Below are 16,237 nucleotides of genomic sequence, written 5' to 3'. Positions count from 1 at the left end.
CTTGGCTACAAAACTGAGGTATCCCTGCAAGGGGGAGGGATTATATAGGGGGTTGAACTTCCTGATAGGGTGTGCCAGTGTCCAATCACCAGTGATACCTATATAACCCATCAGTAATTACTGTGGCTCTGTGTCCCGTGATGTCCTTCGAAAGAAAAGGATTTTACAGGTAAGCTGTTTTAAAAAATCCTATTTTTTTTTTTTTTTAGAAAGGTGAGCTTATCCTTTTTACATGAGATTAAGGCTCAGTTAAACCTAAAATACTATGAGGATTGTTCTTTTCAAAAAAAAGTGACCATATTTTCTAGCTGAGTTCAATGAGATGTGAAAAATAAAGATCCTCATCTTTGCGTAAAGCTTCTTAACTGAGCCTTATGTGACACCATCTATATAGAAGAACATATTATGGGATAGTGTGTTAACCTGCTCTTCAAAACATGGGACCTTTTCAAAGAGCCACCTTCGGTAACCCTATTGCTTTTTTAGGCCTTAGAATTAATTCACACACATATGGATAAGAAAACTTATTAAAAAACAAACAAAATAACACTTATTTGTAATCCAATGAGATCTGAAAATTACAGTCACATGACTGAAGATAGGGATCTTTATCCTGTTGTGTTAGCTTTGTGAACGAAGCCTGATGTACTAATCTGATCATGGCCATAGATGGATCGAAATTCAGTCAGTTCAGCAGGGACCGGCCTAATTCCGATCCATTTATGGCTGTTCCCGCTTGACAGAAGTTGATCTAACAATCAACTTCTGCGGAACAGGACTGTTGAAAAACTCTCATTTGATCAGCACCTGCAGCACTGCTCAGTGTATTCTGACATCGATAGAATAGAACAGCACAGCAGGAAGGATTCCTTCATCCACCTTGCTTGTATGGCCAGCCTTAAAGTGATAATAAAGGCTTTTTTTAAAATAATAAACATGTTATACTTACCTGACTGTGCAGTGGATTTGCACAAAACAGCCCAGATCCTTCTCCTCTTCTCAGGTCCCCTGCCCTTCTGGCCCCTCCCCCCTGCTGAGTCGGATCACGTCTGGTAGCCATTCCTGTTGCATTATTTAAAATTAAATTATGACACTGGGGTCACTGGTTTGAATCCCAACAACGGCACTACCTACCTGGAGTTTGCATGTTCTCCCTGTGCCTGCGTGGGTTTCCTCTGGGTACTCCGGTTTCCTCCCACACTCCAAAGACATGCTGGTAGGGTAATTGGATCCTGTCTAAATTGGCCCTAGTATGTATGAATGTGAGTTAGGGACCTTAGATTGTAAGCTCTTTGAGGGACTAAGATGAATGTACAATATATATGTAAATTGTCAGCTCTGTATAAGTACCTGTAATAAATAAATAAATAAATCATTATGATAAAAACTTTACTATAATTCACACTGATAGATGAACAATCTATATTTCTTTACCAAGATCAGTATATGTAAGAACCAATAAGATTCACATTAAACGTGTTGATTGTAGGTGCTTTCGGTACTCTTGGTGTTGGAGGAGGATTTGCTTTGGGAGCTAAACTTTGTCGTCCAGAATCTGAGGTATTGATATGCTAAACCTTTAATGTTTATGAACCTAATTTTAATTTTAATTTTTTGCTTGTCAGGGCTTTAGTTAGAGATTATGATAGAACAGGTGCAGATCAATGAGCTTAGATTTTTGTATTGACTCCTCCACATTGGGAAACAAATGTGGAACTTGGGTATGAAACAACATAGAGGAGATGGCTGGATACTATTGCCATTGCACTTTATAAAAATTCTATTGACCCGGCTGCTATGCTGATTTATTGGTTTTAATGCATTTTGAGTCACTGGCCCAAAACAACGAACAGCTCAAAAATGGCAAAAAAAAAAGTATCAGAAGCCTTTACAGTGTCTGTTATTTATTATACTTCAGTTTCCATTGGCCTCGTTGATTACTTCAATGAGTTGATTACTTCAATGCCTTACTCCCAGCTGTGGCCAGTCTGACGTTGTGGGTCCATCTTCTTCTCCTCTGGTGGTGGGCAGTCCTTACTGCTGGCCAGCACAGCATTTTCGTAGCCTCCCCGACGGTATTCCCGAGTGTGGCTTGGGGTTAAATTTCAGCACCATTAGCGGTAACCCCGAGCCACACTCGGGATTACATTGCAGGATCCTGGTGCAGTATAATTACCTTGTCCTCGGGATCCTGCGATGTCCCCCCGCTGTGCCAGGCTCCGTTCCCTGCTAAAGACGCATGGGGGCGGAGCCTGGCGGCAAATTAAAAAAAAAAGTGAAAATCATAACACATACAGTACTGAAATCTTACAGATTACAGTACTGTATGAAATTATTTCACATCACTTTTGTCCCCAGTGCTTTGTCCAGTGCCCTGCATGTAGTTTTATATTATATATACTGTTCTTTCTGCCTGGAAACTTGAGATTGTCCATAGCAACCAAAAAGTGTCCCTTTACGTCAAAAGTGGCTTTAGACCAGCTAGAAAACAGCGATAGTAAATTAGAACACTTGCAGAATTGAGCGATAGTGAATCGTGGGGAAATTTTTTTTTATTATTATTATATTATTTTTTTTAATTATTTATATTTATCTATTATATTATAATTTATGTTTTTGTGTTTTCAAACTTCATCATACCCGGGATGTCTACTAGACTCTTGGTGGACAGATTTAAGTGTGTTATTGTTAAGAATTACAGACCTACAATATAAAACGCCAAATTTCCATGCAAAATAATTGTACCGCTTTCAGCACCTAAAATCTGAAATAATCATACGGCCAGGGAGGTTAATGAATTCTGACTGCCGCACTTCCCAGGAGTACAGTAAGCTCAGGCCAGCGTGATGACATCACCTCAGTGGGTGCGTCCATGACAGCCTGGGCTCACAGAACGTGGATCCAATGACGCTGGGTGTCATTCAACCTGGAAGACAAGAAGGCCGGTCAGGAATGGCTAAAAAACAGAAGTTCTTACAATATCTATGGTTAATCATACTTCTGTTTTCTGTTGGCCTTATTGGTTATTAAAGTCCAATCCAGCTTTTTTTCAATCCCCCTTCAATTTATTTATTTATTTTTTTTGAATTTCAAAAGGCATAGTTATACAAAACAAAGCCTACTGGGCATACCCAGGCTTATACAAACACAATATAACCTTACAAAATAACTTGACACAAAACACACTTGGTATGGCAACCAATGCCCGAGGGCAAATAAATTTGCTCCACTGAAGGCACAATAAATAACATACAAAGGGGATTGATCCTACAGAGCTCTGAAGCTCAGAATTAGCTATAACCACTACCAAGGAAATAACACCAGAAGGGGAGGGCATGGGGACAGAAGCCACCATCTCCTTGGATACGGTCCAAACATCCCAGACCTTGGAAATTTTTTTTTTTTGGGCATCCTCTAGACTCATATGTATATTTATACAATGATACCATTTTATTAACTATGGACTTCCAGAAATGTGATGTAGGAGCTTGAAGGGATTTCCATGTAAGGAGAATAGACTTACGAGCGTAGAACAGTAACAGTCCCAGCAGAGTTCTCATTGCTCTGGACATGGCCAGCAAATGAAGAAAACCCTGTATATAGATCTCAATGAATAAGGGTACAGAAGCAGTTGTGACGGAACAAATATACTTAGAGACATCTGCCCATAAGGGCCTAATGACTGGACATTCACAAAAAAATTATAAATATGGCTGGGTCTCCTGGACAACACCAACATTTCCATGGGTGTGAGTGGAAAATCCTGTGCAGTTTTTGGGGGATAAAATATACCCTTTTAAAATTGGATCAATCGATCTCTAGTAGAGACCAATTGTTGCATGGGGTATTCCCAAATGTCCTCCCAGTCCTCGGAACCTCCCCGCACCAGCACTCTATAGGTTTGTCAATGCCCTCATGTATATTAGGATGAAGGACTTTGTATATGGTAGATAGAGCTTTCACCAGAGAATTATCTCACAACAGAGACTCAATCCCCGAAACCATAAAGGGGCAGGTTAAGTAGAGAATTGCAAATGAAAAGCATTTTGCCCCCATCAATTTCTTAATGCCTTTTTCCTGCATTCTTGTGGCTAGTCCGCTGATGTTATGGGTTCATCTTCTTCTCCTCAGTCCTTACTCCTGGACAGCACAGCACATTCTTAATGAACTCTGAGTGCCGCACTTCTCAGAAGTACAGTGAGCTCAGGCCAGCTTGATGACCCCACCTCTGTGGGCATGTCCATGACAGCCTGGGCTCATAGGAAGTGGATCCAATGACACTGGGGGGGGGGGGTGAGTCACTAAAACTGGAGAGTTAGAAGCTGATTGGCTATAGTGCACAGCTACACCAGATTTTGCACTCTTAAATAAATGAATCCCTGGGTGTCATTCAGCCTGGAAGACAAGCGGCACTGGACCTCAGAGAGGACTTTCTGAAGGGACAGCACCAAAGAAATGGTGAGTATTGCAGAGCTGCATTTTTATTTTAATACCTGCTGGGCCCTTCTTTTTTTGAAAGTATGGATTTAGGCTTTAGGCCCCTGAGCCTTATTGCTTGTGATGTTTAATCTGGGTAATTGAATGCAGGATAATGTTTCTTTGTTTTGTTTTAGGTGTGGATTATATTTGGGGATGGCTCTTTGGGTTACAGCATTGTAGAGTTTGATACATACACACGCCATAAGGTAACCTTTAATTTATCAACTGTGTTTAGCAAATTAAATCTTTTAGTGTTTACACATAAATGCTGTATGGCGGCCAATGTATGAGCATTGTAGTGCGTCAAGTTGTCAATGTACCCCTGCTATGTGCTGTCAGTAATACTCCAAGTCCCTGTTCTCCTTTTTGGCATAAATGAGAGAAAAACACGCCATTGTTGACCACATTTTGAAAATGCTCTCTACCTGGCTGTCTCTGGCATCAATTCTTTCTGAGTGACTTGTCTAGGGCAGTGGTCTCTAAACTGCGGCCCGGCAGCCAGTTGTGGCCCTTTGCTTGCTTTTATCTAGGCCCTTGGGGCACTATTTCACCCACTGTCACCAATGATGGGGGGCTATTTCACCCACTGACACCAATGATGGGGCGCTATTTCACCCACTGACACCAATGATGGGGTGCTATTTCACCCACTGACACCAATGATGGGGTGCTATTTCACCCACTGACACCAATCATGGGGCGCTATTTCACTCACTGACACCAATGATGGGGCACTATTTCACCCACTGACACCAATGATGGGGAATATTTCACCCACTACCACTATGATGGGGTGCTATTTCACCCACTACCACCAATGATGGGAGGGCTATTTCACCCACTACCACCAATGATGGGGCACTATTTCACCCACTGACACCAATGATGGGGCGTTATTTCACCCACTGACACCAATGATGGGGCGTTATTTCACCCACTGACACCAATGATGGGGCGTTATTTCACCCACTGTCGCCAATTATGGAGCGCTATTTCACCTTCTGACACAAATGATGGGGCGCTATGCTCCCCACAGACAAAAATGATGGGGCACGCTATTGCACCCACTGACACCAATGATGGGGCGCTATGCCCCCCACTGACACCACTAAATTTTCTACTCCCACTGGACATGGTCCGACCCCCCTAAAGTCTGAAGGACAGTAAACTGGCCCTTTGTTTAGAAAGTTTGGAGACCCCTGGTCTATGGCATGTATGTGCAGAGACAGAAGCTTGAGAAGAAGCTTTTATCTGTTTTTTTTTATCTGTTTCTGATTTTGTGAATCAGAAAGTATTGAGCCAAAAGGGTGCGTCTGACAGCCAGGCAACTAGCATTTATACCTAGTTATCAGTATTACTGTTTGAGGAGAGTTTGTGTTGTGTGTCCCGTACATACATCTTTTACATTTTGCTTTTGGTAACTAGCATTTTTAGATGGAGAAATTAATAATGACAGTACAAATGTTTAGATCAGTGGTCTCCAAACTGCCGCCCTTTGCTTGACTTTATCCGGCACTTGGGCCACTATTTCTCCCACTGACACCAACAATGGGGCACCATTCCTCCCACTTATACCAATGACGATTGTTTGCTTCCATTGATGCCGGGGCATTTTCTACTCACACTGGCCACAGTCTCTCCCCCACCCCCCCATCAAACTACAGTGAACTGCCCCTTTGATTAAAAAGCTTGGAGACCTCTGGTTTAGACAAATGCCATCTCTTTTCATGTGAGTGCCAAGTCTATTGTAGAACCCAAAGTTAATGTGTGTGTGTGTGTATATATAGCTGTAAGCACCAGTCAGTACAAATAACAGCACCCATTAGGATTTTATAAGTTTAAACTCACCACCAAGATCACTATATGGACCCCTTATGTATTTTTACGTTGATCATATCCCCCCCCCCCCTTAATGTATGTAGTACCCATAGATGATATGCTCAATGTATTCAATGGACCTCTCTCCATTAACAGCTATGGATTCATTTAATAACTACAATGAGTTCTAAAAGGGACCCTCTTTAGTTACTGTCTTAGAGATTACAATCTAAATATACTTGTAAAATCTTCTTATGTTAAAGCAGATCATGATCCTTTCTTGTGCTAAGGAGATACTTTTTTTTTTTTTTGTCCAACACATTAGGAGGATATTTAAAAATGAACGGTGTGGCTACAATGTAAAAAAAAATATATAATTATAAAGCAATGCACTTTACTAATATGCGATGTGGTCTAACAGCTTTGGGAGTCTGAAGCAAGGGAAGCTCAATAGAGAGAATGACCAAAGAAAAGAAGTCATGTGACCAACTTTTCTCCAATCACAAAGCTCTTTGGTGCAATAAGCAGTTAGTAGGGCCACAGCTAGCTGCACATTGCAGCTCATGTTTTATGAATGGACCATAAATTGCAGGTTATGGAGTCTAACAGAGGGTGGATAGAGTCATTTGCTACCTGAATCTATCCCTTAGTTTGAGAAAGCGTTGAGTGAACAAGACCATGCTTGCTTTTGTTTTTAATATATAATGAATGTTTTTACCTATTTTGAATCCTTTGTTGTATCTGAGAGCTGCCTAACTCCTGCATTTACCTAGCAGCCATTTCCAGTTTACATGCACCTATTCCAGCAACGGCTGCATGTATTATTTTTTTATTTTTTTAGGGAGGGTTTCTTGATGATGGCAACAGTGAGCCATGCCTGCGTAAAGCCTAAATCTGGGCAGTTAAAATATTATTCCTTGCAGTGGGGCCTTGTCCACACGGTAATGGTTAATAGCTCGTTTTGTCTAGAGGTGAGGAGAAACCGTTTTTACCTACCTGATCCTCCGCTACCCTTACGATCCGGGGGTGAACCGTCCCTCGTCATTCCATCCAGAGCAAGGCAATGAACCCCGCTCTGGTCTTGATTACATCAGGATCCTAGACCACTAGGTCACAGGGGAGTGCAGAAGCTGCAGGGAGGAGCGGAGGATCAGGTACATACTGTATATCTCTTTTTGTTGTTCCCCTAGACCAGTGGTTCTCAACTCCTGTCCTCGGGACCCACTAACAGGCCAGGTTTGTAAGATAACTGAGCTACATCACAGGTGATATCATTTGCTGCTCAGTGATTGAGTATTCTAGTCTGAATCTCCCCAAGGTAATACTTAAACTCTGACCTGTTAGTGGGTCCTGAGGACAGGAGGTGAGAACTACTGATCTAGACCTAACTGAGCAATTTAGCCTTTCAGTGAGGGCACAGCCCCACTGCAAGGGATAATTTTTTATTTACCTGGAGTTGGGCTTTAACATTGGTTGAAACAATCACTTGTAGTTTCCATCAGAAGCTACATGAGCTGACTATATATGTTTGGGAAGAAAACCCTCCGTTTTGGTTTTTAACATTTTTGTGTGGAGCTCCAAATTTTTGAATTTTTGATCCAACCTTTTATAGCGGTTGCTTGAGGTTTTCCGCCGAGTATGGAAACAGCCTACACATCATCCAGATGTCCCATCAGGACAATAGTAGTATAGTATTGTGACATTACCAATTATAGGTACCCAGGAAAATCCACCTAGGGTCCCAGCGCCATTCAATCTACTATCCTCTTAAGTTCATTCGACTGAAGTTGAAGACAGGGAGAGAGAGTTTTGTCACGCTACAACTAAAACAAGGACTTTCACGGCAGGGTCACCAGGGATTATGTTTTATGAAAAGCAGCAGATTTAATGAGATCAAACATGACTTTAGTATGTTGAAGCTTATTTGAGGTTTTTTGTGATTTAAGTTTGCATATTCGTTGACTTCAGTCGGGAAATAGTGGCAGAGCAGCAGAGAAACGGCAGAACGGTAAATAGTAGCTGAGGAAAGTATATGTAATCTTTATGATTGACCTCTTTCAGACCCCTGTCCTTGCCCTTGTTGGAAATGATGCTTGTTGGAGCCAGATTTCTAGAGAACAAGTTCCTCTACTGGGAAGCAATGTTGCCTGCGGTCTGGCGTACAATGGTGAGTCTTCTACCGCGTCTGCTTTAGTAGTAAACTGTTCCGCCTGTAGATATATGCTGGGATATATTGTACATATTTTGCTATGGATGAATCTTTGTTCACTGTGTGCCTTGAATACAAAGTCACTGTGCATGCGCTGGTGACATCATCAGCTACAACCGATGTGCATATCTTCTAAATGACCCAAGTTTTAAAGATTATGCACACCTTACTCGTAGGTATAAGTTTATAATAAGAGTTTACAACCGATTTAAGTAAATCTCCAGGCAAACCGCAAAATACACAATTCATAGTAAGTAGATGAATTCCAAAGCTGTTCCTTTTATTACTGTAATTATGATGCCCCTATTTTTTTGTATGCAGTTCTTTTAACTGGTGAAACATGTACTATTTAACACTTCAAAGGAGAAGTACAGTCAAAGCTCATTTGGCTGTGCTTCTCCTGTGGATCACATGAGTGCAGATCGTTCTGCACTCCTGTGACCCGATTTCAGCAGACAGCGAGCTGAAGCCCGCTGTCAGCTGACGTCACAGAGCAGGTCCAGGCTCAGAACAGATTGCGACCACGTGGTCAGGATCTGCCCACATGCCTGGACTGGCTCCCGGCTCAGCCTCTCACTGAGCCGCTAAGAGCCTGAGCTGGCTTCTCCCACCCCCTCCACAGGTCAGCGCTCCAGTGAGCGAGGAGGGGGCAAAGCAGAGAGCCAGTGACTGTCAGTCACCAGCTCTCTGCTCAGGGAGCTCTGAGAACCAAGCGATCTGTGGTGTTCGCTCGGTTCTCAGTGTTAGAGCCGGCGGGGGACAGATGCTGCATCGGACTGATGCTGCACCCACCTAGGTAAGTATGATTCCAGAAAAAAAAAAACATTCCCATATTTCTCTTTTTAAGGTTTATTATTCTTCCTGTAAAACCTGATCTTCTAATAAAAATGTTTAATTGATAAAACATCAAACATTTCTTTTAATTGTGTGTGTGTGTATATATGTGTATATATATATATATATGTGTGTGTATATATATATATATATATATATTTTTTTTTTTTTATTCAAAGGATTTATTATTCTGTACAGTTTCATGATTTGTTCACATTGTCAGCCTCTTGTGTGCCTTCTTTTAGTTGGTCTTCGGGCCGCCTTAACTCCTGTGAATGACTTCTACAGATCTGATTGGCAGCCTAACCCTTCTAATATTTGAAAACACAATTCCCCAAAGGCTGTTGGGTACTTCCTGATCCGTACCCTAGAAAAGGTTTTTCTTATAACTATTGGTAACCTTTTATACTTTTTGCATTTGGAACCACCTTCAGTCCTTTGTTGTAGCATTTTACTGATTGGCTAGAATTAGATCTAGTCACTTGTCTATAGCCATGGCCACCCATGTAACTGGTTTTATTTTTATTTTTTTAATTTCCAATTTCCTCCACTTTATATTGTTGGTATGCAAGGCTATCAGTCTCAAGCCCTATAGTTATGGCACTGCTGTTTTTTGCATTGTTGCCTCTCTTGGTTGTAAGACCATATCAAAAAAGCCCATTATTGTGTGTTTTTTCTTCAGATTACCATGTGGTGGCAGAAGGGTTTGGTGGAAAGGGTTTCTTGGTCACGCGGCAAGATGAAGACCGAATAGAGGACATCATCAAGGAAGCACAAGAGGCCACTAGGAAAGGGAAAGCCACACTCCTCAATGTACTAATAGGGAAGACCAATTTTCGGGATGGGTCCATCTCTGTGTAGAGGGTTTTTTTTTTCTTTTGTTTATGTTGAGGATTGTGAAATGAAAAAATATATTTTTAATAGCTCAACTTCTCTCATTTCTGAGTCTTCTCATTTCATCTTTTTTAAGGTTGGCAGTCTCAGATTTAGAAGAGTCTTAGGAATGATTAGAAAGACACTAGATTTTTATAAATTACATTTTTCAACTTTTATTGGTAATAATTTTATGTCGCTTATTGCGGTTCTCGAAATCAGAGAGCCTCTGATAGTATGTACTGTATAACTGTAATGTGAAATGGTAAACATTTAATTAACTACATGCTGCAAATAAGGGGAGGAAAGAAGGATAGACCTTATGCTTGAAGTTTTCAGTTATGAAAACGTTTGCAGAAGACAATTTTCCATGCAGCCGCATTGAATAAAGGTAACTGAACAGTTGACTTTTGTTGGGCCTGGTTGTGCCGACATGGGCATATTAGAGCTGGGTGTGGCAGTCCTATCTTTCCCAATCTAAAGGACTACCACTGCTAATAAAACAGTAATTTGTGTCTTAAAAGAAGTCTTTACTGTCCCAAAAGCACTTTAGGCCAATGCTAAAAACTCTCTGTTTTGTGTAACCTCTAATTTATCTTCATTTTTAAAATGTTACCAATTCCTTTATACCAGTGGAAGAGAACTATGACAGTATTATGTCTTAAGCTTTGAGGAAGTTGTTAAACATAATTTTGGCCACGTGTCAGGAGGTGTGGCACCAACCACACAGGAAAAAACTGAAGTAACAAGAATATTGACAAGTCTTTATCCTAAAACGAACTAGCAACATAAAATCTGTAAACCAGTGAGCAGGCATTATTAGATGCCAGAACATAACTAGTAATAATTAGTAACGCTCATTTGGACTCGTTCTGTAATCTGCTGAAGATATTTGGCTACTTATCCAAGTACTTTCCTTGATTCTGGTGAGTGTCAGGAACATACCCCAGGTTTTAATATATATATATGACCAAATGTTTGTGGACACCTAGCCATAACCCCTATAAGAGCTTGCAGGACATCCCTTTCTCAAACCATGGTGATAAATATGGAATTTGCTCCCCTTTGTGACACTCTTGTTGGAAGGCTTCCATAAGCTTTTTGAATGTGTCTGTGGGAATCTGTGCCCATAAAGCTTAAAGAGGGAGTCCCGCGAAATTTTTTTTTTTTAAAAGTCAGCAGCTACAAATACTGCAGCTGCTGACTTTTAAAATAAGGACACTCACCTGTCCCAGGGTCCAGCGATGTCGGCACCCGAGACCGAATCGGTCCTCGGTGCTGCCGCCGCCATTCTCTGTAAGGGAATCGGGAAGTGAAGCGCTGCGGCTTCACTTCCCGGTTCCCTACTGCGCATGCGTGAGTCGCGCTGCGCTTCCTAACTGGTCCCAGCTGTCTCTGGGACCCGTGTGTGTCCCAGCAGACAGCGCGGTGGGGACGGGAAGAGGCATAGACTCCCGTGGGAGTCTATGCCGGAAGTGGGTGCAAATACCTGTCTTAGACAGGTATCTGCACCCCCCTCCCCCCTGAAAGGTGCCAAATGTGACACCGGAGGGGGGGGGGGTTCCGAAAAGCGGAGGTTCAATTTTTGTGTGAACCTCCGCTGTAAAAAAACATTGGTGAGGTTAGGTAGTGCTGTTGAATAAGAAGACCTGGCTCTCAATCATGTTCCAGTTAATCTCAAAGGTGTTCAGTAGGGTTGAGGTCAGTTCCTTCACACCAAACTCATCAATCCATGTCTTTCTGGACCTGGTTTTGTATGCGGGAACGGTCAAGCTATAAGAGAAGCAGGTCTTTCCCAAACTGTTGCCACAAGGTTGGAAGCCCACAATTTAACAGTACCCTGAACTGTTGACAGAAATCTCAATAATTTGGAGAGGTGTCCACATACTTTTTGGGATTATAGTAGGTGTGAACGTTAGGTGACCACAAACATTTGCATATAGTGTAGGTGTATGGATGAGTAGCAAAATGTCTTCAACATTACAGGACAAGCCCAGCTGAATGTGGCTAACTACTACTAGTTACACTATGACCTGGACTACTGAGCACTTTCAAAGACTTGTCAGGACACATTTCTTCTTGTCCACCCATCTCCCAACTTAACTAGTCAAATTGACCAAGTGACTTTTTGAAAGCATCGCATAATTGTTCACTTCAAACATTTAAACCTTCAAAGAAACAGAAGCCTAGATTTATCTTTCACTTCCCTCCCTGTTTTGTAGGGGATGTCCACCTTAAGCCTGTCTTTGGGCTCTTTTCTGGTGGCTTTTTTTTTAATCAAAACTGAAGGTGGTGCAAACATTTTGCCTTTTACCTTTCTACTGCATATGCTGCAATCTTATAGCTATAACCCATACCCATCATAATGCATCCAACAGCTACATACATATAGGCATCGTTTATCTTTTGTTCCTAATGCTAACCATACGCTAGACTAGTTTTGGCACCACTTGAAGAAACACTTGGATGGATCAAGGCAACCTACCACCAACAGTTGAGAATATTTCACAGTTTTGATAAAAAAAATATGTCAGTAGTTTTGATCTGATAAGTCCCCTTTTTAATTTAAAAATGCCTAGTATGTGACCAGAGCTGGAGTTCAGAGGAGAGTGCTGAACCATGCATCATACAAAGATGTATGTTCACATCCTTTGCTTTGTCTTGGTCTAAGTTGCCTGGCTGTTATGGTGACCTTCTGGCTTAAGTACTTCCTAAATCACTGACGTTGAACAAGTACCAAGATCATAAAAGAGTAATGTCCAAATGTCTTGCCTGCATACATGTTGAGTGTCGGTAAAAGTGTCCAGGCCGTTGTGACAGTCCGGCAGCTAGATTTTTCAGAAGGAGAAGTCAGAAATGGCTGTCAATATCTTTTCTTCATGATAGGTAATTGTTAAAGCTACAGCACTGTGCAGTTTTGATATTGCTTAATCTAAAAGCCAATATTTTTTTCATTCTAGTTTTAATATTTTTTTATACTGTGCAACAATATATTGTGCAATAAGACCAGTTGCACTCTATCTAGAAATACAGGATTAAAACCTCGTTGATTGCAGAATGCATTCGGAATGAACCTTATTAAAAAGAAAAGGATTCCATTGACCGTTAATTGCTTTTTTCCTTTCTGTTTTTATTCATGTTTAATGTAAAAGAACAAACAAATCTATGTGCACATACAGCATCCTTTCAGCCAGTTTGATAGGTTGCAATATGAATTGGCAGATAAAACAGTGGCAGCTTCTGCTGAGGTAGCGAGAATTTCCTATCTTGGGGAAACATGACTTACGAGTGAAATACCAAACGTTTTTGAAAGTCATTGGTATAATATTTTTTAATTATATTAAGGGAATTCTCTTAACTGTTCTGAATTATTATAATTAAGAATATATATAACTTTTTCAGCTGTCCTATTAACTAAAAATATCATTTCAGTTTAGTAAAATTATAGAAGAAGCTTAAAATGGACTGAATTTGTATTTGTAACTATGTGATAACTAACATAGATTTGAGCAAATTGGATCTGCATTACCGTTAGGGTATCCATTCAATGTCCAGCAGGGAAAGTTCATAATTATAGCGCTAAAAGCAGGATAGAAACCACACTCTTTCTAAAGGTCCAGAGTCATTTTATTGAGGTTATCTGGTACACATTTCACATCGTTGGGAGCTTAGTCAGATTCTAAAAGTAAAAGGATGAGGTGGACTACCCCTGTACCAGATAACATCAGTAAACTTACTTTGGACTTTTAGGAGGAGAGTAGCTTCGCTCTCGCTTTTAGTGCTATAATTGTGAGTGGGTCACGGACCGTTTGGAGCCAACCCCTTTAGCTGGTGGAGTGGAGGTGGGAGGCTTGGAGCTGAGTGGTTGGGATTGTCTACAGGGAAAGCTCATAGTTTCTAAAATCACTTTTGCACAGATAAGTTACTTACATGTCCACATTAAGGACATAACAAGCCTGGGTGACTTAATTCCTAACATGATACAGTGTATATACCTCCAGCCAAGAGATCTCCTCAGTCTCTTCCCTCCCAGTAATCACTAACTTAATCCAGCCATAGATGGAGCGTTTTTCTTTTGCTCAATTCCCCCATCAACACAGTCATTGTTGATATGGGAATGCCTCGCCTGGAGCCATTGTGTTGAACACAGTGATTACTGCAAGCAGCTATAATAGTAAATGTAAAATCCGACAGGCTGGTTGTACCCAAGTTGATCGATCGATTCAAACTTGGATCCATTCAGCCAGAATAACATGTGAGGTAAGGTACTGATGTTGAAAGAAAAAACCTGCTTCTCAGTTGTGTTCCAGTTCATCCCAAATGTGTTCAGTTGAATTGAGGTCAGGGCTCTGTGCAGGCCACTCAAGTTCCTTCAAATCAAACTTATTCAGCCTGCCGAAGTTTAAGCCGGCCGAGATTCAAAACGTCTATGCCCGGATTAAGACTCTTGAAATAATGTAAATTCCTGACGTTTCCAAGGTGGGAGACAGCAAAAGGGGGCTGATTTGTGTGAGATACTTAACCCAGGATATAATCTACTGTACATATACCCATTTAAGCTTGTTGGGCAACCCATTCCAAAAGCATGAGCATTAAAATGGATTTAGCCCGACCCATGCTGCTATACCCACTTTCGCTCACCTGGGAATGCATTCCACAAGATTTTGGAATGTGTCTGGGGGACTTTGGTCCATTCAGCCAAAATAACATTCGTGAGTTCAGGTACTGATGATGTGTTCAGTAGGATTGAGGTCAGGGCTCTGTGCAGCCACTCGAGTTCCTTCACAACAAACTCATTAAACCATGTCTTTATGGAGCTGACTTTGTGCACAGATAGCTAGCTGGGGCTAGTTTGAGTGAGATTGGGAGGAATTTTCAAGTTAAAACTTAGAGGAGTTCCGCCTGGGGAAAAAAAATTAAAAGTCAGCAGCTACAAATACTGTAGCTGCTGACTTTTAATATATGGACACTTACCTGTCCAGGGAGCCTGCAATGTCGGCACCCCAGCTGATTTTCAGATTGGCTGTAGGGTGCCGCCGCCATCGCCACTAAGGGTTCCCTACTGCGCATGCGGAAAGCACGCTGCGCTAATTGTCTCGGAGGCAGAAGGCGGGGGGCTGAACTTCCGAGGCCCGGAAGTGGGCATGGGGACCTGTCAAAAAACAGGTCCCCGTTCCCCCCTCCCCCCTGAAAGGTGCCAAATGTGGCACCGGAGGGGGGGAGGAAGCAAATAAGTGGAGTTTTCACTTTTAGGTGGAACTCCGCTTTAAACCTCTGTTTTCGTGAGACTACCTCATGATAGTAACACGGTGCAGCTTTAACCTCCCAGAGTCTCCTTGCAACCTCGACCACCTGTTGCAGTGCTTACACGACTGATATCTGAAGTACAATGTTCTACACTGAGAAACAATGTATTGAATGTAAGTGTAATCTCAATTTTATAGCTATCTCTGTAAGTAGTAACTTTTCAAGGTAGATAAATTGGAGAGTTACCATTTTTGACTTATTTTAAAAGTGCATGTTTCAAGGTAGCCATCTTTGTCTTCGTTTCTACTTGGTCAGTCACTAAGCTGGAACAACATGCTGCTGATTCCCTGTATTTTCTGTAAAAGCACAGTTTTCTAAAGCTGTGAGATTTCAGAATGTCCATATGCAATTCATATCTATTTTTAATATTTTTGAACTCAACCTTTTTATTACTGTAAAACATCTTCTGTAAATCTATGTAAAATATTTAATTTAAAAGGATTTCTAATAAAAAAAATGCATTTACTGTTTCTTGTTTTCTTTTTTCCTAGAAGGTGTATTGTTTTACTTCATCAATGGCCTCAGTCAGTGACCGATTTTGAGGGAATGTAGTTATCATCACCATTTGACATTGTAGGTTACATTAAAGTAGTTGTAAAGGTTGAAGGTTTTTTATCCTAATGCATTCTATGCATCAAGATAAAAAAACCTGTGTGTATCAACCGCCCAGCACCCCGTAATACTTACCTGAGCCTCATCTCTGTCCTGCGATGTCCC

The 16,237-nt window shown here is 41.3% G+C and overlaps 1 protein-coding gene across 1 annotated transcript in view; it reads left to right on the top strand.

The window, feature by feature from the left end:
• The window catches only part of ILVBL (ilvB acetolactate synthase like), a 74,238-nt gene extending 58,248 nt beyond the window's left edge, over positions 1–15,990 (top strand). The window contains exons 13-16 of the mRNA XM_073603386.1: positions 1,490–1,560; positions 4,614–4,685; positions 8,359–8,464; positions 10,023–15,990. Of these exons, the coding sequence (XP_073459487.1) occupies positions 1,490–1,560; positions 4,614–4,685; positions 8,359–8,464; positions 10,023–10,201 (428 nt within the window). The 3' untranslated portion in view covers positions 10,202–15,990. The remainder of the gene's footprint in view (positions 1–1,489; positions 1,561–4,613; positions 4,686–8,358; positions 8,465–10,022) is intronic.
• Positions 15,991–16,237: the final 247 nt, after the last annotated feature.

The sequence above is a fragment of the Aquarana catesbeiana genome, linkage group LG10, assembly GCF_042186555.1.
Source record: "Aquarana catesbeiana isolate 2022-GZ linkage group LG10, ASM4218655v1, whole genome shotgun sequence".
Taxonomy (NCBI): domain Eukaryota; kingdom Metazoa; phylum Chordata; class Amphibia; order Anura; family Ranidae; genus Aquarana; species Aquarana catesbeiana.
The sequence above is the reverse complement of the archived record's forward strand: the minus strand, read 5'-3'. Positions and strand labels throughout refer to the sequence as shown.